This window comes from Cebus imitator, unplaced genomic scaffold, assembly GCF_001604975.1.
Source record: "Cebus imitator isolate Cc_AM_T3 unplaced genomic scaffold, Cebus_imitator-1.0 Scaffold117, whole genome shotgun sequence".
NCBI classification, from domain to species: Eukaryota; Metazoa; Chordata; class Mammalia; order Primates; family Cebidae; genus Cebus; species Cebus imitator.
The window spans coordinates 3,245,142-3,267,695 of record NW_016107432.1 but is presented as its reverse complement, the minus strand read 5'-3'; the positions used below and the strand labels follow the sequence as shown (position 1 = coordinate 3,267,695).

The 22,554-nt window shown below is 57.1% G+C and overlaps 1 protein-coding gene across 4 annotated transcripts in view; it reads right to left on the bottom strand.

Annotated features, from left to right (window-relative positions):
• The window catches only part of UVSSA (UV stimulated scaffold protein A), a 42,492-nt gene extending 24,913 nt beyond the window's left edge, over positions 1-17,579 (bottom strand). For 2 of the 4 annotated variants that reach the window (XM_017538973.2, XM_017538977.2), the window contains exons 1-7: positions 17,415-17,579; positions 16,437-16,536; positions 14,896-15,226; positions 13,432-13,552; positions 11,675-12,064; positions 10,315-10,427; positions 9,912-10,040 (exon numbers count right to left, since the gene is read on the bottom strand). In XM_017538973.2, the coding sequence (XP_017394462.1) occupies positions 9,912-10,040; positions 10,315-10,427; positions 11,675-12,064; positions 13,432-13,552; positions 14,896-15,226; positions 16,437-16,536; positions 17,415-17,466 (1,236 nt within the window). In that variant the 5' untranslated portion in view covers positions 17,467-17,579. The other 2 variants (XM_017538976.2, XM_017538975.2) reach the window with 2 other exon arrangements.
• Between the last annotated feature and the right edge of the window lie 4,975 nt (positions 17,580-22,554).

The window sequence follows — 22,554 nt, the reverse complement described above, 5'->3', positions numbered from 1 at the left end:
GGTGTCCCTGGGTGGTGGGGTGGAGGTGCCCCGGGTGGAGGTGTCCCTGGGTGGTGGGGTGGAGGTGCCCCGGGTGGAGGTGTCCCTGGGTGGTGTGTTGGAGGTGTCCCTGGGTGAAAATGTCCCTGGGTAGTGGGGGTGGAGGTGCCTCCGGGTTGGAGGTGTCCCTTGGTGGTGGGGGTGGACGTGTCTCTGGGTGGAGGTGTCCCTAGGGGGGGAGGTGCCCCCAGGGTGAAGGCGCCTGCATTCCCACAGCCCCACAGCACAGCTGAGAGAAATGTCCTGGAAGGGAGATCCCTGTTGGAGGAATACCAAGCGGGGGACCCTTAAAGGGTTTATAAGAGGAAAACTGGGAAATGGAATCACTCTGACACACAGTGTCATTTCTAAAAAGCATTCCCAGCAGCAACGCCTCAAAGCACCCACAATCCCAGGTGTGTTTCCTGAAGGGAGGAAGGACAACTAAGAAGAGCCTGATCCTCAGGGCAAGAGCCCACATGTTCACCAGAAATGAAGCCCAAGTAAGCAGGGGACCACGGCTCCACAGCCAGCCCCCACAGAGCCAGCCCCACGGAGCCAGCCCCCACTGTAACAGGCCCCACGGAGCCACTCCCCACGGAACCAGGTCCCACTGAACCAGGCTCCATGGAGCCAGGCCACATGAAGCCAGCCCCCACAGAGCCAACCCCCATGGAGCTAGGCCACATGGAATCAAGCCACACAGAGCTAGCCCCCATAGAGCCAGGCCACACAAAACCAGACCACATGGAACCAGGCCCCATGCAGCCAGCCCCCACGGAGCCAGGCCACACAGATCCAGGCCACATGGAACCAGGCCCCATGGAGCACCAGCTCCCACAAAGCCAGGACACAGAGCCAGGCCACATGGAATCAAGCCACATGGAGCCAGTCACACGAAGCCAGGCCACATGGAACCAGCCCCATGGAGCCAGCCCTCCACAGAACCAGGCCCCATGGGGCCAGGCCTCACATAGCCAGGCCAAATGGAGCCAGCCCCCATGGAGCCAGGCCACATGGAACTAGCCCCCATGGAACCAGGCCACATGGAATCAAGCCACATGAAGCCAGCCCCCATGGAGCCAGGCCACATGGAACCAAGCCATACGGAACCAGGCCAGAGCTAGCCCCCACAGAGCCAGGCCCCACAGTACCAGACCACATGGAACCAGGCCCCACGCAGCCAGGCCACATGGAACCAGGCCACAAGGAGCCAGCCAGATGGAGCCAGGCCCCATGTAGCCAGCTTACACAGAGCCAGGCCACAGAGAGTGGGCCCCCACAGAGCCAGGCCACATGGAATCAAGCCACATGGAGCCAGTCACACAAAGCCAGGCCACACGAAACTAGCCCAATGGAGCCAGCCCCCATGGAACCAGCCCCCCCACAGAACCAGGCCCCATGGGGCCAGGCCTCACGGAGCCAGGCCACACGGAGCCAGGCCACATGGAGCCAGCCTCCATGGAGCCAGGTCACACAGAACTAGTCCCCATGGAGCCAGGCCACATGGAACCAGGCCACATGGAGCTAGCCCCCGTGGAGCCAGGCCACACAGAGCCAGGCCCCATAGAGCCAGGCCACACAGAACCAGGCCCCATGCAGCCAGCCCCCAAGCAGCCAGGCCACAAAGAGCCAGGCCCCACCCAGCCAGCCCCCATGGAACCAGTCTCCAAGGAGTCAGGCCCCATGGAGCCAAGCCACAGGAGGCCACAGGGCCCAGGCCCCAGCACCCTGTCGGGAGGTGGCCCCAACACCAGCATCGTCAGACCAAGTATACTTTGTTTAGGAGCGGCCCATGGCCATGCATCTGGGAAACACAGGAGACATTAATCACTGGAAACTGTAATTTTTGTTATCAGTCTAACACTGATCAAAAGGGAAGCCTGTCTCCACCGCTGACCTGTGAAACGTCCCAATTATACTCTTTGGAAATGACGAGGGCACTTAGCTCCCGCGCTGAGCAAATGACGGCGATCCATCACATCTGAATAACAACAAGCCACGGACCTGAAAATTATTTCTGTACAGAATCTGCCCAGGAATTTATGAAAGGTGGAAAGCAGCCCAAGGTTTCAGGGCATTACGGTTCTCAGCCAGTGCAGCGCGTATCAAACACTAAACAGAATTTATGTGTTTTAATTTTCTAAAAGGTAGATGTGGACCGGGTGCTACAATGCATAACATATAGTGCCAGGCTTTAAATATGGGGGTCATTTTCAAAAAATATTATGCTTATTGCTCGCACCCTTGAATTTCATCGGGGACTTTTATCAAATTTTCACTTCCTAAAAAATACTTAACTGCTGAGCCAACTATTAGGAATTATACCTTCTTTCTCCCCAACTAAGATGGTTCATTTCTGTAATTTAAGTTTGGAGCCCTGGGTTCCCCTTTGTTCTTGAATTAGCGCTGATGAGGCCACCCTGGTCCTGCCGAGTATCTCCCTCTGTCACACTGGCCAGGTCCCACAGGAGCGGCTTCGCCTCTCAGGAAGGCCCAGGGCTTTCTCCCGGGCAAGAGCCCACCACAGCCCCTATCCACACTTCAGCTTGAAACTACTTAGAGGCTGTGGTGACCCCTCAAACCACAGCAACTCAGGATTTAGGGACTTCCCTGCTAATACTAAACATAAGGCTGAAAACTGCTGTTCTCAGGTTTTAATTCACACGAGACAAACTCTCGTGTCTGAAAACCACAGTGCAGTCACCTCTGACATCTGGCACCAGGCACACTGAATGCCAGGGACAGGCGGGGATGCTGAAGGTGGGGAGCTGTGAGCCCAGGACGCTGTGTAGCTGTTCACTGACCTGTTCAGAGGACAGGAACAGCGTGGTCACCAGGGACAGAGCTCCCTGTGGTCTTGAAGTGCACGGATCCCAAAGGGAGAGTGAGGCCCCACACTAAGCATCTCTTCCACGTGTTCCCACATGCATCCAGTTCACCTCTGAGAAGTCACATCACCAAGTGGTGAGAGGCAGTGGCCACCGGCCCTCAAGCTCAGGGACAGACGAGCCAGGGGCCAGCACCGTGTGTCTGAGGGGCTGGGCACCGGCACTGGGGGCTCTGGATGAGCAGAAATCCTGAAACGGAGATCACACATCGTATGGCGGTGCTGGGACTGGAGATGTCACGCAATGAGATTAAGTTTGGAAATGGCTCTCAAGAGCAGTCTGCTTTTATCCCGACCTGGAGGCTGAGTTTCCTGTGATGAGGCAGGGGCGTGGGAGGTGCAGGTCACCTGCAGGCCGTCCCCCCACGGGCGCTGTGACCTGTGCTGCACCTTTCCTAATGGACAAAGTCCCCTGCAGGGCCATGGAAGCCTCCCAAGGCGGATCCGCAGTGTGGAAGCTACAGACCCCTCGACACGGAGCACCACGCCCAGCTGTGCACACGTGCCCCCAACGGAACCTGGCTCTGCGGGGAGGCGTGCTGGACACTTGGGGCCTCTGCCGGTTTCATACAGACGGATTCTCACCCACACTTAAAAGGATTTAGAAAAATGAGCCTCCATCATCATAATTAAACAAGCAATAAAATGGCTAAAATATACAATGCAATCAGTTCCCAGAAGTAGGGTGACGTGGTTACTAATTATTTGAGAAGGAAGGGAAGAGGCCCGTGTGAAGGGGCAGGTCCGCCTGCCACACGCAGGCTGGGAGATACAGCTGGGGCCATTAAATAAATTTTGTACGATCTAATTAACTTGGTACGCGGTCTCAATTACTTTTCACCCAAGAAATCACTTTTGTTCAGTTTTATGTGTGTCTGTTTCCCTTTTAAAAAAAAAAATGATGTAAGGCCTCGTCAGACAAGTGAGTTCCAAACTGCATTTGTCTTTCAGCGCCTTGATGGCTATGCATTTAAAAACCCATTCTATCTTATAAACTAAAAATTAAACGTGCTCAGCTGTGATGGTCGTCATTGCATCTGCTATTTATATGCTAATGCCCTCCCTGGAAGGCCGTGCAAATTGCCTGGCCAGGCCAATATCTCATGTGCATCTCGCCTGCCAGGGACGCACCTTCAGAGGACGCAGGGCGGCGCGGGGCTGGCCACAGTGAGCGTGCAGGAAGGGCACCTGGCGGGCAGCCCTGAACCTGCTGGATGCAGACACAGCTCCACGGGTGCGTCTTCACCTCTGAAACCACGGCCCAGAGACTATGCTGAGGCAAATCACTGCTGCTTAGAATGACGGGCTCTTTACTAGAATATCTACACTCATCAATACGCTCTTACAAGAATGTCACAAAACACAGAGCTGCAGGCCTCTTCCCAGATCGTCTAACCCCAGATCACTCACTCCCTCCCAGGAATGAGGCTCAGACAGACATGCCCTTGGGAGCTGCCAGCCAGCACAGTGGGCCTCGGCTGCGTCCTGGAGTAACGGCTGCAGGTGCCAGGACCACAGCGCCACAGGCCTGGGGGCCTTCCAGGGTGTGAGAGACAGAGAGACCTCAGGTCCACAGGATGCCTAGAGGTCGATTCCAGAGCCAGGCTGTGGGCAAAATTTCTGCTGGGTCTGAGAGCCGTCTGCCAGACGGAGACACACATCTGTGGAACAGATACAGGCCGGGGGTCCTGGGTCCGTGCTGCCCTCCAGACGGATGGAACTGGGCCAAGGCAGCCAAACTGGTGCTTGCTCTGGGTCTCCTACAGGATGTTATGAGCAGAGGTTGTGGACCTGGGTCTTGCTCAGCTGGCATGCTTTATGCAGTGCTCAGGAAGCCGGCTGAGGCCCCAGGGTTCACATGGACTTTATGTAAACACCCCCTCAGTGGAGAGCGGAATGACTTCTTAGAAGGTCTGGCACCTCCAAATCCAGTAGCCCTGACCCCCATCAGCTCCGCAGAGAAAGCAAACTCTGGGCATGGGAAAATGAAGGCTGCATGTGTCCTGGCTCCAGGGCTCCTGTGATTCACACACACTTGCCTCACAGGTGTGGGAAGGGACCCCTGCCCACCGACCTTTTCAGAGAGGGGGAGGGCACCCAGGGCCCACAGGGGCCAGAAGGCCAGCCTCCAGGAAGTGGGCTAGCCTGTTCATCAGGCAGCCGTCAGGCACATCCATGCTCATCAGGCGGCCAGGCCTCGACAAGGAGACCGGGACCAGGCTCAGCTTCTCTGTGAAATGAGGTGGAAAATCAGGGTTGTTTCCAAACGAAAGGGATCATGGCGTGGGAGGTATTTCAGGGAGCGCCAGGCTTGTCTGGGAAGTGCCCTCTGTTTGCAGACAGGTACTGGGAGACGGTAAAAGCCCGAGATGGGGCCTTTGCCACCAGCGTGGGAGGACGGGCTGGCACAAGGCCCTGGCTGGGCCTGAGATGTTCTCCCAGTGCTCCCCGCGCTAACTCCAGAGAACCGGTATGTCTGCTCCCCGCCAGCGGGCAGCCCTCGGGGACGCAGCGGTGTGGCCTTCGGCGTGATGGAGGAGCCCATCACCCAGGAAGGTTGTTTACCGTCCCTACTGCGGCGCAAGGCTTTCCGACGGCGCTGATTTAGGTCCCTCCTCCCCTGCCTGTGCCTGGTAGGTCCACATTTCATTCCCGGGTTTTCAGTTTCTGTCCTTTTCACCTCCAGGAAGTCAGACTCCCGTGGCTCCAGAGCATCACAGAGAACTTTCCCTCATGCACAGCAGGGAAAAGAGGTGGGGCCTCGATTCCAGGGGCTGACAGGGTCCCCAAGGGCCTATCGGCTCCATCCCAGCCCGCTGAACATCAGACAGCAGGAGAATGCTTCTGGCATCCAACTCCAAAGATCAGAGCTTTGGTAGTGAGCCCGCTGGAGGAGGCAGGCAGGTGGCCAACAGAGAAAGAAAACCACAGAGTTGGGACGACTTGGGTTATGTGAGCAATGGAGGACGCGTCCACAGCTGAAACCACGTGGCTGCCACATCAGGCTCAACATCAGCGAGAACAAAAACAAACACCCACACAGATGTCTCAGCCACATAAACAAACAACCCAATAACCAGAAAAAGGAAGGAGAAAACCATGCTGACGGTACCGAAGAGACTGATGCTTAAGACGCTTTTCCAACTCACTGGCTGGTAGGAAATTAATATTTTGTTAATTACAAAATACAAAGTAATTGGTGATCTGAGCTATATAACTTGGCAGTAGGCACGTGAAAGTTTCCGGAGGATTTCAATTAGCTCAGTGAATGACGCAGCATGGATTAGCACACCTGCCCTACAGCGCGGCAAGACTGGACACTAAATCTACCAAATGGCGCTGCACATCCATCCAGGGAAATTCACCCCCAGCCTGCTCCCCGAGGGAAGCCACACAGAGGCACTCCGAACGCACAGCTACACATATCGAAATCAGCCTAAGTATTTTCTGAAGACAGAACATCTGTGCCGAAAGGAAAACAGCGTTACCTAGAAACCAAGTGGGAAACGCTAAAAAGGAAAGACACAGCGTCTGCTCCCAGTGACTGCAAGAGGAGAACCTCAGCACGAGCACCGGCCGGAGCCGCCACAGGACAGGCTGGGCCTCCCTAGTCTGGGCTCCTGCCTCCTGCCCGCAGCTAGCAGCGTTCCGTGTTCCCGTCTCCTGCACGTTTGCTGAAAGTTCTAAAAATATTTAAATCAGGCATGATTGAATTAGCGTGGCCTGTTCTACACACGGAGTTAACGACGCCAATCCTGTGCTAAATGGGGAGACACTGAGGGAAGTGATTTAAACCCTCTGTAAATTTTATTCAAAATTAACTAGGAGCACCTCATTCATAATTTCTAATTAAAACAGCTCTAATTAACAACCACGTCCGACAGCCAGCCCCACCTGCCACACACACGCCACTCGGACGGCCGTGGCCTGAGAGGAGCCGGGAAAGATGGGCAGATACTGCAGCAGCGCCGCGTCTATTCCGGGAAGCATCGCTCACCTGAGCCAGGCGAGCTCGCCAATCACTTCATCTCCAGGCAGCTCCTCGCGCTCCAGCTGCCGCGAGCAAAATCTCCAAGGGCTTCAGAGCAGCGCTTTAAAAAAAACACTTTGCAGAGAAGGGTCTGGAAAGTGTCCATTCAACTGACAAAGGAGCAGTGTGGCGCCTCACTTCCCCCCAGAGCTGTGACATCCTCAACCCAGCCTCACAGGGCCAGATGCCCTCGCACATTCACCAGCCCTGAAGCATGGCCGGGGCACGTCTGCTGGCCAGACCATGTGGCCGAAGGAGGAGAAGGGCCCTGCACCAGCACCCAGAGCTGCCCTCCGAGTGCGTCAGTCCTGACCGAAGATGCCCCCCGCCGAGTGCCACCGCTCAGATCTCGAGAGGACGCACACAGATGAGTCAGGAGCAGGCCCCTGACCAGCAGGAGTGAGGAAGGACAGGGAGATAGTGGCAGGCCCTGGGCGCTGGGTCAGGGTGGCTGCCTGTGTGCTGAGGGCTGGGATCACGGGCCACGGAGGGCAGTGCTAACGGCTCAACCATGTGGGGTGGGAGACGTTCATGTCAGTCACTGAGAAGCTCAGAGATAGCTGACGGCATCAGTGGGGTCTCCAGGACCTGGTGGGTGGGAGCAGCAGCAGGTGGGGTCCCTCAGGGGGCTGTGCCCTGCCTAGCACCCCCCTGCACGGCCCACACCTGTCTTGCAGGCCCTGGCCACCACTGACCAGGCCCTTAACACAGCACCCCTGAGCAGCCCTGTGGCAGGAGAGGCTGGCACTGCAGTGGTCTGGGAAGCCAGCGCTCCTGAGCTCACACAGGCCGGGGGCCAGGCTGAGCCAGACACTCACGGAAGGGCGCCTGGTCTCCCTGGCACACAGGAGTCTATATCCACCAGGGTGAGGTGGAACTGTGGGTGCCAGTCAGCCACAGCCAGGAGTCTGCAGGTGTCTCTGGTCCACAGTGGCATTAAAGAGTCCTGACCCGGGAAGTGGCAGTTCCTCATCCCCACACAAGCAGGCCGAGCTGCAGCAGCCCTGGACTCACTTCTACCAGCCAGCCCCGCTCAGGAGCCGTCCCAGATGCTGTGGAGCTGTGGGATGCAGACGGGGCAGCACCAAGCATTCCAGAAGGTTCTGATGCCAGAGCCTCAGGCCAAACAGAGCCACCTGGCTGCCCCAGCCCCGCTGCTGGTACTAAAAGGACTGCGCCAGCTGGAGGGGCCCAGACCACGCAACCCATCGGCCCCCACTTTGCTCTGTGGACCCAATGAGCCAGCTGCCCACTAGCCACCTTCAGACAAAACTATCCACAGACTGCAGGAGCCAGGCCAGGCGAGTCCAGGGTGGCAGCAGTGGCACGGGGGCAGTGCCTGGCTCAGGGTCTCGGTGTGAGGCTCAAGCAAGCCTTTCCCATGCAGTGGAGATGGGGCAGTGACCTTGAGAGGAGCTCAGTGTGAGCCTCAGGAAGTGCCCCGTGACCCCAGTGGGCGGCCACCACAAGGCCCACTCGGGAATGGTGACAGGGGCCGGGGCAGGGCCTGGTCCTGTGGCTGCAACCCTGTGGCCTGAGCGTGATGGGCATGGGCAGTGGGCTCACCCTGATCCCTATGTGCTGATGGCACTTACCATCTTCCTCCCAAACCTAGAAAAGCAACCCTTCTCATTGTAGAAAGTATCTTTTCATCAAAACTCCCAAAAGTACTTCCGCATGGAGAGAGGTGTTGAACAGCACCCACAAACGCGGCCACATGAGCAGCCCGGCCTCTGAGGGACCAGCGACTCTGCCAGGCACGGGGCTCCCACATGACTATAAATTCTCCCGGAGTCAGAATTTCAGGGCTTAAAGAAGAAAAGCAAGCTCGCCCTCTGCTGGCCCCCGGGGGCTGCACACGCCCACCACATCCAGGATGCAGGGCCACTGACCTGGGGAAAACGACAGGCTGGGAAATTCACGGACAGGAGCTTCCCCACTGCCCCACAACTCCCACGGCCCCCGCATGTCTGCCGCCATGGAATCCGACCTCTTCCCAGTAAAAAGCACAGCGTTCACTTCCACTCCAAAGCTTTCCTAAAAGTGAGGAGAGCTGAAAGGCCACCATCTCCCAGACCAGGGCTGGGATCAGGGTCTGGGCTCCGGGGTGTCAGGGTTCAGGGCTTGGGTTCCCTGAGGGAGAGCACTGCTGCTGTGCGAGCCCAGGGTGGCTGCTGTGTGCCTCCAGTCCCAAGACCCGACTGCGCTGGGCTCCGCTGAGGACGCTGCAGAGGACCCCGGCTCTCACACCCCTCCAGGCCACTCCACACTCAGGCAGCTCCTCAAGGCCCTGGCACAGCAGTGTGCAGGGCACCCCACCCTTGACCGGCTCAGACACGCCCAGTGCAGCAGTCTCAGTTCCCCATGTCACTCTGCCGGAGGCGCCCCATACCTCCCTCCAGCCTCCTGCCCCTCCTGGTGTTCCTGCCCCCTTCTAGCCCCATGCTCCCTGCTCAGCAAACTGCAGTGCCCCCCATGACCCTTCCAAGCCTCTTACAGGGCCCAGCAAACAGTGGCCCGAGTACTCCAGGTGGGCACTGGTGCCCACACTGACCCTCCTGGCCATCCGAGAGCTTGCCAGGGGTCTCTCCTCTAGTGGATACAGTGCCCACCAGGACAGGCGTCACATGGCTGGCGACTCCCTAGGAGCTGTGGGGGGACTAGATTGTAGGAGATGGCCTGACTGGTGGCTTCCTATAGCCTCCTCTATGCGCGGTGCTCAGCACCTCTGTTCAGCTACCACGCATGGCGGCCAGACAGCACTGACAGCTGCACCGTACCCTCTGCCACCACAACAATGACGCTGGGCTTACAGGAAGCCCTTGCCAGGAAAGCAGGTGTTGCTAAGGCCGAGTGGGCTTGGTGTGTGGTTGGGCTCTGCCAGGCCCACAGGCCCAGGACATGGTCCCCACAGCTTCTCCTCCCGCACTGAGGCACCTGGGACCCCTCCCCACCCACTGCCTGCCCACTCACCCTGCAGCCCCGCCCTCCCTCGGGTTCGATGTCCAGCTCCTTGTATTTCCTCAGGGCAAGCTCCAGTTCTGCCTTCAGGTTAATGGCACGTTTTAAACATCCACCGTGGGTCCCCACGCGAGCGAAGCGCTGTATGAAACAAGGGGGCGGAGGGCTCAGAGGCCAGTTGGCAGACCCTACGAAGCCATCCCGCTGGGAAGCAAGTGCCAGGTCCACTGGCCTGGGGAAGTCCCTGACATACTCGGGATGCAGAGGACGAAGCTGCGAGTAAGGGACAGAGCCCTCACGGGTCAGGGGCCCTTCAGTCTCCATCCCCCCTGGCTACAGACCCCCACGAAAGAGACCCCTCAAGCCCAATACTGCACATGTCTATCAACCCACAGGTCCCAAGTTCAAGGCTCACCTGGATCCAGGAGCAAACGGCCGGCAGGAACTTATTCCGGATGAGCTTGAGTGTGTCACGGGCGGCATGGACCACAGCGAGGTTGTCCTCGTTCTCCTGCACCTTCAGGCCCTCTGGGGAGAAGCACACAGAGGCCACCTGAGGGCGCCAGCGGGTGTCTCCCACAGACCCCAGCGAGACGGACAGAGCACGCGGCAAAGGCTGCTCGAGCCTGCGGGGAACCTGCCACATGCCCTCCCTGTTTCCGGGGATCCCAAATCTGATGCTGTGAGAAGCCAATGTTTTATGATATTAGGAAAGAACATGTGGCTTAACACCAAAGCCCCCCCTCACTCCAGCTCCACCGCCTGTGTCTCAACCTCCTCCACTGCAGCCATCCCTCCAGAGGGGCGAGCTCACTCACACACTGGGCACAGAACCTTCCCCTCTGCAGCCCACCTCACAGGATGGTGTCCATCCCAGCGTCACCAGCACCCCCCCAGCCTGGCCTCTCTTCTGTCAGGCACCCCAGCTCTGACTGCCCTGCTGTGGCTTCTCCCACTGTGGCACCCTCAGTGTCCGGTACAGGGCCGAGCTCTGTGTAGGCAAGGGTGCCCGGGGACTGGCAGCAGCGGTGTCCACCCCACACAGGCCTGCAGGCTGCCTGCGGCCTCACTCCTGAGACACTTCTGGGCAGCTGAGCCTGGAAGATGAGTTCTCCCAGCAGCTTGCCGGCCTGGCTGCCTCCGGGCCTGGTGAAGGGACGCCCAATGTGCCTGCTTCCAAAGAAGGTTCTTCAAAGAGAGCGATTTGCAGCCACACACATACTCAAAGGGCCTCAGCCTCTGCCCACCCCAGGAGGGGAGCCCGGGGCCTGAGAGGAAGCTGGCGCCAAGGAGTGTGGCAGCCGTGTCTCTACAACCCTAACCCACCCAGGCTAGAGCACCAAGGCTGCATGAGGCCATTTCAGGATCACATTTTCCTCCAGGCAAAGGCAGGCACTACCTGACCCCTCATGGTGACATAGGACCCTAACAGGCCTGTGAGTTGGCAGGATACCCACAAAGCCTGCCCAAGGCTCCTGGTCACTTGGAGGTCAGACCTGTGCTCTGCCATCCTTCGAGGACCACCATAAACCTGTGAGTCCCCGATCTGCCCACAGCCTTGCCAAGGCAGGGGGCTGCCATGAATTCTTAGAAGTGTCCCTGTGGCCACAGAGGCCTGGCATGGGTGGGGGGAGCCCAATGCGGAGGCCACACAGAAAGGAAAATCCTAGTGGTGACCCCTGACCCGGTCCCCAGGGGACTCCCCTGCAGTCCAGAGCTGCTGGGCTGGGTGCCAGTGACGGAGGGACTAAGCCAGGAGCCGGGCAGGCCGTTACCTGAGCAGAGCTCCACATCCAGCGTGTACTTGTGTGAGCCCAGCCCGTGGCTCCGCACAAACTCCTCGAGGTCGCTGTCCTCGTCCTCATCTGAGGGGTCTCCCACAGCTGCCTGGGGCGGCAGTGCCCCGCCGCCTGCTCCGGGTTGGCCTGCAGAGGCAGGCAGGTCCCTACTGCAGCAGGGCTGCTCCCCGTCCCGGGGGTCAGGGGGGCCAGACCGGCAAGGGCCCACCTGGCTGGCGCAGGAGGAGCGGGGGGCATCGGACGCATCAGGAGCCATGCCAAAGGATTCTGTCTCCAGGCTCGGGCCAAAGTCAAAGCCAAACGGTACCAGGAGCCTAAAGCAGCTCTGCACCTCTGTCAAGCAGGATTCCATTTCTCCAGACATTTCTGCCAAAAGATCAGGACACCTGTCTCCTGCGCCATATGCAGCAAAAACACTAGCCCCGCAAAACCACACCCAGAGGCTCACTCCCCGAAGGGCATCACTTTTCAGCACCAGGTGGGTCAGGGTCCTGCACCCAGCCTGCATCCCCTGGGGCCTTCTTTCTTCCCAAGAAAAGCCAGGCCTCTGGTGTGTGTACCACACGTTTTTCTTTGTTTTTTGAAATAGGGTGGCACTGTTGCCTGCACTGGAATGCGGTGGCACAATCAGAGCTCGCCACAGCCTGGAACTCCCAGGCTCAGGTGGTCCTCCTGCCTCAGCCTCCTGATTAGCTGGGAGCACAAGCATGTGCTACTATGTTCAGCTAATTTTTCTGTAGAGACGGGGTTGCCCAGGCTGGCTTCAAACGCCGGGATTCAAGCGATCCAACCACCCTGGCCTCCCGAAGTGCTGGGATGACAGGTGAGTCGCTGCGCCTGGCCGTGTAGTGAGCTTTGTAACTGCTTTTGAAAGCACCAGCTCAGCCGCTGGGCCTGCAAGACAATCTCTACGCGCCTCTGGGTAGTGCGCACAAGTGCTCGGGGGTCGTCAGCCCCCCTGCACTTTCCAGGACCAGGCTGCAGCTCCTTTCCAGAGCAACAAAATGCCCTTGTTTGTGCCACACCTCCTAGGCCAGGGCAGCTTTCCTCCTGGTGGCCTCCTCGTCATCCGGGCACCCAGCTGCCTGCCTGCCTGCCTTATGGGCCCCTGAGGCCTGCGTTTCCCAGAAGTGGCCTGTGGCAGGGCCCATGCGGGGGACCACGGTCTGTCGGTGGGAGGATCTGAGGCACAGGGAGAGCCCCCAGCCCTGCAGTCTGAAGACACAGGGCTGTGTCTCCACCCACATCAGGAGCCGCCTCAGGAAGGCCGTGGCATGTGGGCCTGCCCCACATTCCTCACACTCCGGTGGTGCCCCTCACAAGAAAGGCTGACTATCATGAAGTAAATGGTGAGATTTTGGGGAAGGAGCTGGCAAGGGCAAGGCAGCCATGAGATAAATGAGCAGGACGGCCTTCAGCCAGGCCAGGGCTCAGACCACTGCCCACATGCCCATCTCTGCCCGAGGGTCTGCGCAGTGAATGGACGTGGGTGATTGCGACCACCAGAGGGCGCGGGAGAGGCATGGCCGGCCTGGGAGGTCCCTGCAGGGTCCTGGGGACACAGCAGGGTCTATGGCTGAGAATGCTCCCCGGTCTGAACTGTACCATATCCACTGCGCCTGTCTGAACACCGGGGTCCCCTGCAGCCGGGGCCCTGGGTCCAGGAGGACGAACAGCTGGACCGTAGGCAGCCCCCAGGGACACGGACCCCTCCCTCCGTCCTGGGCACTTGCCTCGCATCTCTCTCTCCGCCTGGCTGGCTCTTTCCTGGTAAATTTTATCCAAGTGCTTCTGCTTCTCCTCTTCTCTCTTTCTTTCGGCCAGAGTTCGAGCACTTGCATCTTGAAAATCCACCTGAGCAATTGAAATTAAAGACTAGGGCCGGCCAGGTGCGGTGGCTCACGCCTGTAATCCCCAGCATTTTTGGAGGCTGAGGCAGGAGGATCACGAGGTCAAGAGCTCGGGACCAGCCTGAGCAACATGGTGAAACTCCATCTCTACTAAAAATACAAAAATTAGCCAGACGTGGTGGTGCATGTCTGTAATCCCAGCTACTCAGGAGACTGAGACAGGAGAACAGCTTCAACCTGGGAGGCAGAGGTTGCAGTGAGCCAAGATCGCACCACAGCATTCCAGCCTGGGTGACAAAGCAAGACTCCATCTCGGGGGGAAAAAAAAAAAAGGACTGGGGCTATCTATAAACAATGTGAGGAAAAGAAAACTCAAGCAGGCCTAACAGAAGACCCAGCATTCACGTGTGGCCAGCAGCCGACAGGGTGTTTTAAGTTCACAGTGAGTTTTTTTTTTTTTTAAAGAGACAGCGGTCTCGCCGTGTTGCTGAGGCAGGACCAGGTGATCCACCAGCCTCAGCCTGCAGTCACTAGGTCTATAGGTGTGCACCTCACACCAGCCATTCACAGCGCATTACAGCTAAGTAAAATGCGCACCGCTCTGCCGCCTGGGCCTGGGCAAGCCAGCACATCTGCTACACTAAAAGAGGCAATGAGACTTCTCACCCCAAGTGCCACGTAGGTGGAGAGCAGCGTGCCCGTTACATTAGCAGGCAAGAGCCACTGACTGGACACAGGGGCCTGAAACAAGCCAAACATGAACCCGGGAGACTGGGCACTCCATGGGCACACAGGGACGCTGGCGGGGCTGGGCCATCGCCCTGAGGGGACATGAGGCTTTGTGGCAGGTGAGGCAGGGGACACGGCAGGGTCTGGGCAACGTTCAGGCTGCGTTCAGGCCACAGCGGCAGAACCTGGTCAGTTTCATCATGCCAGGCACCAGGCAGCGCCCACAGGGGTTCTGGGTGGACCCTTTACGTGCAAGGTTGGGAAAGGTCCCGAGGCCAGAGGCCACTGTCACAGCAAACGCTGCATCTGAAAAACTGAATTTGGCTTTTGTCTCCTACACACGCATAAAAAATAACAAATGCAGGCTCAGCGCCATCCACACATAAAGCCTCTGCTCTTCGTCTCAGAGCTGTGCCACCCTTCTCAGGGAGGCCCTGACCCCAGCTGCTTCCACTCTCCCACACCCCATGGATGGTCCAGCACCCTGGGTGCCTACGCAAGGCCAAGCAAGCCCCTGCCACGCCAGGCCCGACAGGAAGCACATCTTCTCCTCTGTCCGGTCTGCCCTCCTCCCATTGGGTAACCAGAGTCTCTAAGAAAATGGCCAGATCCACCTACCTTTTTGTTGTGTCTTAAGAAGTGGTAGCCCAAGGCAAGCTTCTTGTAGGCCTCCCCGAACTTCTCATTCCACCCTTCCACGGCCCGGGTTGCTGCCTGCCTCAGCCTCTGCGCCGCCTCCCGGGGGGGCGGCAGAGGCTGTGCAGGGTCCGTGCCCAGCGTGAGCTCCAGGAACTCCTGGAAGTTGGAAACAAGCAGCACCCGGAACTGGTGAGACCTGGTGAAGAGCTCATCCACAATCTGAAAGGCTGAAAGGCGGATCTCGGCGTGCTCCTGGGTCAGCTGTGCTATCAGCAGGCGGTAGGTGCGGTTCAGCTGCTCCTCTGAAGACCTGGGGATGTGAGCCGGCCTGACCCAACCGCCGGCATAGGGAGGACGGGCGAGGAAGGCTCTCCATGCAGGGATGCCGCACACGTGTGACAGGGAACATCACTGCCTTCCCATCTTTCTTCTCCCCTTTTCTAGAGCAGGTCTGCAAACTACTGCCCAAGGCCCACCTCTAGCTCCCCAGCCTGGCCTGTTTCTGTGTGGGCCGCAAGCCAAGAATGTTGGAACAAGCAAGAAATACTTGATGAGACGTGAAAACGCTGCAGACTTCAAACGCAGAGCCCATTCACAAAGTTTCATTGGAAGGCGGCCCATCTATCTGCCTGCATCAACTGCAGCTGCATTCACAGAGCTGAGGCCTCACAGCAAAGCCTGAAATGCAAACCACCCAGCAGGAACACACAGCGCCAGGCACAAACACACACCTCCTGGCACGAACGAACACCACCCGGCACAAACACGCACTGCTCAGCTGGGTGCCTCCTGCTGCAGCAAGGAAGGGAAGGAAAGCCTAGTGCTGCAGATGTCTCCAGCGCCTCCTGACTGCTCCTCTTCCCAGATCCTGGCCCCACATAAACCACTGTGATTTGGATTTCCTGGGGCATGCTACAAAACCTGACCTGAAGTTCTATCAAAATATGAACACTCCATCACTATAAACAATCTCTAAGTTCCCGTTTTACAAACGCAGGAGACAAGATAATCAGTGTCCTCAACTTATGCTCTGGCCTCCGAGGGGAAGTTTTGCTTCCCCTGTGAATCTCTGGTTGCCTCAGAGTGACCGGCAGAGATCCTGGCCAGCGTTTTCCTTGGAGGGAGATGTGGGCAGACACAGTGTAAATGCAGATAGAGCAACTCGCCCAGCAGCGAGCTCTAGTCTCTCCCTTTGCAAAGTCCAACAGCAAAGAAAAAAAAGTAACGTTTCTTTCTAAATCACGTATGTGCACTCAAGAACTCCTATATCATGTTCTCTACGCCCTGCACACGGGAATGAAGAGAAGCAACAGCAGAGCGCTGATGTGTTCCCAACGCCACACGCCCTGACCCTAGGACGATGGCCGCCCGTCAGAGCTGGGCACTGCAGGGCCCTGAGAAAATGTCCTGGGTGTGTCCCTCGGGTGGTTCTCGCCCAGGTGGGGCAGGCAGGGGGCCCTATGTGTACTGGGCTCAGTGGGCCAGTCAGTTACTGTGAATTACTGAATTCTAACACATACTTGCAAATTTTCTTCAGTTCCTTCATTTTCTCAGGATTTAGTCGGGGTTCTCCTGAAGTTGTGAGCTCTTCTACCAAGTTTGAAAGTTTCTGATCCATATCTAGAAATAAGTAAGGCAAAGACGCTAAGTCATCATCTGTATTTTACAGCTCTTGGTGTTACTAACGTGTTTACTGGGCTCCACTATAAACCGAAGTTCCGGGAGGACCCTGAGGCTGGGGCCCGCCTGTCTTTACCTTGGTGGGTGCCTCTCTGGGAAATATGACCACTCAAGGTGACGGCCAGCGGGAGTCCGGCAAGGCCTTTCCGGCGGCTACAGTTTTAAAAGTGAACCTTCGACTTGGAACCTCTACATGGCACGCGCGTGGGACGCCGCACTGCACCGGGCGCGTGCGCTACGGGAACGCACGGCACCGTCCTCAACAGCTTTTCCCCTACGTGACTGCTGCTGTTTCCCTCGTCCACTCCGATGCCGCAGGGCGGCCTCCAGCAAGGCTGCACAGGCCAAGAGCTGCCCGGAAACTCAGGCCAATGGAAGTCGCGCCGGAGGCGGCCGGCCCGGAGGCCCAGGCCGGAGCACAGCGGCGTGCAGGGTGGGAAGGGACCAGGGCCTGCAGCACCGGCACGGAAAGGCCGGAGGACCCGGAAGGACGCGCCAGGCGAGGCCGCGGGCGGAGGCTGCGGAGCTGCGCCCCACCCGGGGAGAGGAGGGGCCCAGCGGGGCCGCGCGAGACTGGGGCCGCGGGGTCTCCCCGGCAGTACGGCTGCACCGGGCGGGCGCGCCGGCTTCGGCGGTGCTGCGGGGCTGCCGCCTGTCATGCGGCCCAGGGCCCGCCCTGCGGCCCCGTCGCCGAAGCTCTCGGGGACACCGGAAATACGGACACGCCGGGACCGCAGGTCTCTGCCCGGCCCCCGCAGAGCCCCAGGTGCTAGGCCGGCGCGACCCCCGCCCGGCGGCGTAGTCACTGCCGCACCTACGACTGACGCGACCGCTCGCCTCGCCCCGCCCCTTCCGGCGGGGGCCGCCCATCCCGTCAGGTGCCCAAGAGCTCTACAGCCATTGGCTGGCCCTGGGCCGGAGCGGAGGTCACCACGGCGACGACAGCACCTACGGCTAGACACGGCCGTTCTCGCCGTCGCCCCACCCTTTCCGGCAAAGGCCCCGCCCCCTACCATGGGTCCTGAGCACGGCAGCCAATGGCTCACCCCGACCCAGGTGGCGCAGGCGCGAAGACACGGCCGCGGTTTGCGCGGTGACGTAGGCGCGCTCCCGGCGAGGGCGGGGCAGCCTGGGAGGGGAGACGCGCGAGAAAAAAGAGGCGGGAGGGCGCAGCAAGTCCTTAAAGGGGCCGCGTGTGCGGGCGCTGGGGGCGGGGCCGGCGGGGAAACTGAGGCCGAAGGGAAGTTCCGGTCTGGGCCTCAAGGCCATGCCCGCCCGGAGGCTGGCGGCCCGGTCCCTTCCGCTGCGGACGGCGGGTGAGGGCTGCCCAGGCGGGAGGCTGCGGGCGCTCGTCCCCGAGCTCGCCCCGCGCAGGGCGCGCTGGACCCCGCGGTGCCTCCTGCTCCGGCCCGGGGAAGGGACCCCCTGGGCGGGCTCGGGGGCCTCGGGGGCCCAGCTCGGCGCCAGACACACAGCAGGGGCTCCAGAGGGCAGCGGCGCCGTCCGTCCTGCAGCCGGGAACGGAGGGGAGTGCGAGGCCCGCTGCGGCGGGCGGACCTGGAGACCGGGCCCGGGGGACCGTGGCTCCGGAGGCCGCGGTGTGGACCCCACGCGGGGCGGGGCCGGCGGCGGGGGCGATGGGCGTGCGCTGGGTGGGAGCGGAGGCGCGCCCGGCCCTGTCGGCCGTGCCGTTGCGGGGTGGGTTTCGGGGCGCGTGAGTCACATCTCGGTCCGGCCATCGGTTGGACCAGGAAGAGCAGAGGGAGTCCCCGCGCCGCGCTCTGTCCCAGCTCCTGGCTGGCAGCCGGCCCCGAGCCGCTGCCCCGCCTCGCCCCGTCCCCGCCCGGCCTCGCTCCACCGAGGAAGCTGCAGCCCGGGCAGCCAGACCCTCGCCCAGCGCGCTTGTCCTGTGCACCCAGTCCCCGGCCCGAGCTTCCGCCAGGGCACCCATCTGCAGTTTCCCTGTCTCCTACAGCATGATTCTTTTTATTTATTTTCATTCGCATGAAGGGTGCGGCTTCTCCCACACTAAAAACCACCTCTTTATCCAACTTCTCTCACCAACCTGTTGCTTTTTTTTTTTTTTTTTTTTGGCTCTCCTTTGCAGCCACATTCTTAGAACTGTCTTCACCCTGTGCCCCGCCTTCCTCCTCCAGTAAGCCCGTGCCCAGCCGGGTCTCCAGGGATGCCTGAATTGCCAGGTCCAGTCTCTATGACACTGCCCCAGGGTGTCTTGTCAGCCCTCAGGCTCAACAGCACAGCTGAACTGCCCGAACTGCCCTCTCTATCAGCTGATGGCTCTGCCTCCTTTTTTTTCTTTTTCTTTTTGAGACAGCGTGTTGCTTTGTCACCCAGGCGCAATCTCGGCTCACTGCAACCTCCACCTCCCGGGTTCAAGTGATTCTCCTGCCTCGGCCTCCCGAGTAGCTGGGATTACAGGTGCCTGCCACCATGCCTGGCTAATTTTTGTAATTTTTTTTAGTAGAGACGGGTTTTCACCATGTTGGCCAGGCTGGTCTCGATCTCCTGATCTCAGGTGATCCGCCCACTTCGTTCTCCCAAAGTGCTGGGATTACAGGCATGAGACACCACACCGGGCCCACATTCCTTTTAAGTGTACACGCCACTTTCACCAAGATAGCTCATGTTCTGGGCCACAGAGCAAGTGTCCATGAATTTAAAAGGACTAAAACCATGCAGAGTATAATTTCTTTCTTTTTTATGTTTGAGACAGGGTTTCAGTCTGTCAGCCCTCTGTCAGCCTGGCTGGAGTGCAATGGTGTGATCATAGCCCAGTCACTGCAGCCTCAGACTCCTTGGCTCAAGCCGTCCTCCCACCTCAGCCCCCTGAATAGCTGGGACTACATATGTGCACCACCATGCCTGGGTCTTTGAAAAAAATTCTTTGTAGAGACAAGGTCTCACGGTTACTCAGGCAGGTCTTGAACTCCTGGGCTTGAAAATGATCCTCCCACCTTAGCCTCAGATCCACCTGGGTGGGTGGATCACTTGAGCCCAAGAAGCCAAGACCAGCCTGGGCAACATGGCGAAACCCCATCTCCACAAAATGTATGGAAAATTAGCCAGGCATGGTGGCATGCACCTGTAGTCTCAGCTACTTGGGAGGCTGAGGTGAGAGGATTACTTGGGCCCAGGAGGTCGAGGCTGCAGTGAGCCAAGGCTGCGCCACTGCACTCCACCCTGGGCAACCCCTGTCTGTCTGTCTGTCTCTCCCTCCCTCTCTCTCTCTCTCTCTCTCTCTCTCTCTCTCTCTCTCTCACAGACACAGACACGCAAAAGACATCATTACGGAGCTTATAAACTTCAAAAAAAATAAGGTATGGACAACTTTATGTCAAGAAATTATATACCTAGATTAAGTTAACAAGTTCTTTAATGACAAAAATTATCAAAACAGACAAGGAAAAAAGACCTAATTAGTCTTAGACCTAGTAAAGAAATTGAGTTCATAATTAGAAATCTTCCTGCATAGAAAACTCCAAACCCACGTAGCTTCACTGTTAAATTACATCAAACATTTAGCTGGGCAGGGTGGCACGCACCTGGAGTCCCAGCTCCTTGGGAGGCCGGGGCAGGAGGATCACTTGAGGCCTGGAGTTTGAGGCTGCAAGTGTGAGCTATGATCGCTCCAGTGAATAGCCACTGTACTCCAGACCAGGTGACAGAGTAGGACCATCTCTTTTAAGGAAATTCTAACATTTTTTCAAAAAATACACAAGGAGAGAAAACATTCTAATTCATCTCATGAGATTTGAAAACCCTGATACTAAAACTAGACAAAAACAGTAAAAGAAAAATCACAGACCAATAACCCCAATGAACAGTGGCAAAAACTCCCTAGCAAAGTACTAGCAAGTCAAATCCAGCAATATATAAGAAAATACAACATGACTAAATGGGAATTCAAAATCAGTGTAATTCTCCATAAGAAAGGAGAAAAATCATTTGCTAATTTTATTGTGGGAATAAAAAAAATTGAACACAATTCAATGTCCATTCATGATCATAACTCCTAGGAAACTAGAGTGGAACTTCCTGATCCTGATAAAGGAATCTTCAGGAAAACTTACAGCAAATATCCTGAATCATGAACAACATATTATGCTTTCTGCAAAACATTGGAAACAAGGATGTCCACTCTCACCCTTCCTACACTTAGCACTGCCCCAGATGCTCCCACCAGCACCATGAGACAAAGAAATGAAAGGCATGAAGATGAGAAAGGAACAGGCAAAACTGTCTTCACTTGTAGATGATATAATCACATACACAGAAAATTCTTTAGAGTTTACCAAAGGGCTGCTAGAACTAATGAACAAGTTTAGTTAAGGTCACAGTATGTACAAAATCAATATACAAAAATCGAGTATATGTCCACATATCACCAATGAATAACTGGAAGGTTGATTTTAAAATATTTTTATGATAGCATTAAAAATCATAAAAAAGTTCAATGTATGTACAAAATGTGGGTAACCCTCCATATAGGCACCAAGAAATGAGAGCTAAGTAGAACCCTGGCACAGTTAGGGCCTGAGGAATAGCTCACTTTATAGTGTTACTACTCAGCTATTTCCTTTTATATAACCCTTTACATAATCATATATTAGTTTATAGAAATAGGGCTTGAAGAATCCCTTTATATAATCCTCTATATATAATCATATAATAGTTGATAATATGAGTGCCTGAAGAATATTTCCCTATATATATACTTATATCTTAGTTCGTAATCGGAGGAATGCCTAGAGTGGACACAGTACAGAGCACGAATTAAGGAATAAGCAGCTTATAATCGGAGGAATGCCTGGAGCAAACACAGTGAAGAGCATGATTTAAGGGAAAACAGTTACACCAGGACAAGAATCCATGGCCCAGGCGGCAGCATTCAGTATCATAAAGATACCCGCTGTATGGCAGGCTTGGGGCGAGAGCCACTCCTGATAAAGGAGTTGTAGGACCTTGCTCCCGTTCTTGTGGAAGGCTGCCCTCAGAACGGCAATCCACCTTGGTGACTGTGAACTCTATCAGCTCTTGCTGCTGTGCTGCTTAAAAAGCATCTTCCCATAGAACCCACTGGAAGCTGCCAGAAGGTGGCGGTAACCTTGACAGCTCTGTCACTGCTGTGTGACTTAAAGCATCCTCCCATAAATCTTCTTAGAAGTAGTTTTCCATAGACAGAAGTATCGCACACTGCACCCTCTTCACTTCGCACCGCCCACCTTCAAGCCTCGGTGACCTAATGGGGGTGGACCCCTTACTGCACACGGCCCTTGCCTTCATGGGAACGGGCCCCTTGCTGCGCACTGTCCACCTCCTGGCCTAGGTGACCTAATGGGGGTGGACCCCATGTTTTATTGCTCACGACCCTATCACTATCCTTAAAGATGATTTCACTCACTGCCCTGCCCCCTGACCTATACACAGTAAATACTCACGCTTCTGGACGTTCGGGGCCTTGCCTGACTCTGCTTATAGGTGGCGTGGACCCCCGAGCCCAGCTGCATTTTATTTGTAGTTCTGTGTCCTCTTTATTTCTCGGATCCCGCGCCTCAGCACAGCATAAGACTCACCCCATGACCCTGTGGGGCCCTCAGCCCTACACAAAATATGTACAGTCAATACTATAAAGCTTGGATGAGAGAAGAATGTAAATCCGTAGAAAGATACCATGTTCATGGTTCTGAGGACTCAGTGCTGTTAGGATTTCTACGCCCCTGTTATGGACTGAATTGTGGCCCCCGCCCCCCAAAGTCCTGTGTTGCAGCCCTGACCTCCAATACGACTGTATTTGAAGATGAGGACTTTAAAGAGGTGAACATTCAATGAGATTCTAGGGACAGAGCCCTGGTCTGACAGGACTGACGTCCTCAAGAGATGAAGAGGCGCCTGACATGCAAGTGCTTGTGAGGACACTGAGAGGGACTTCCGGGTGAG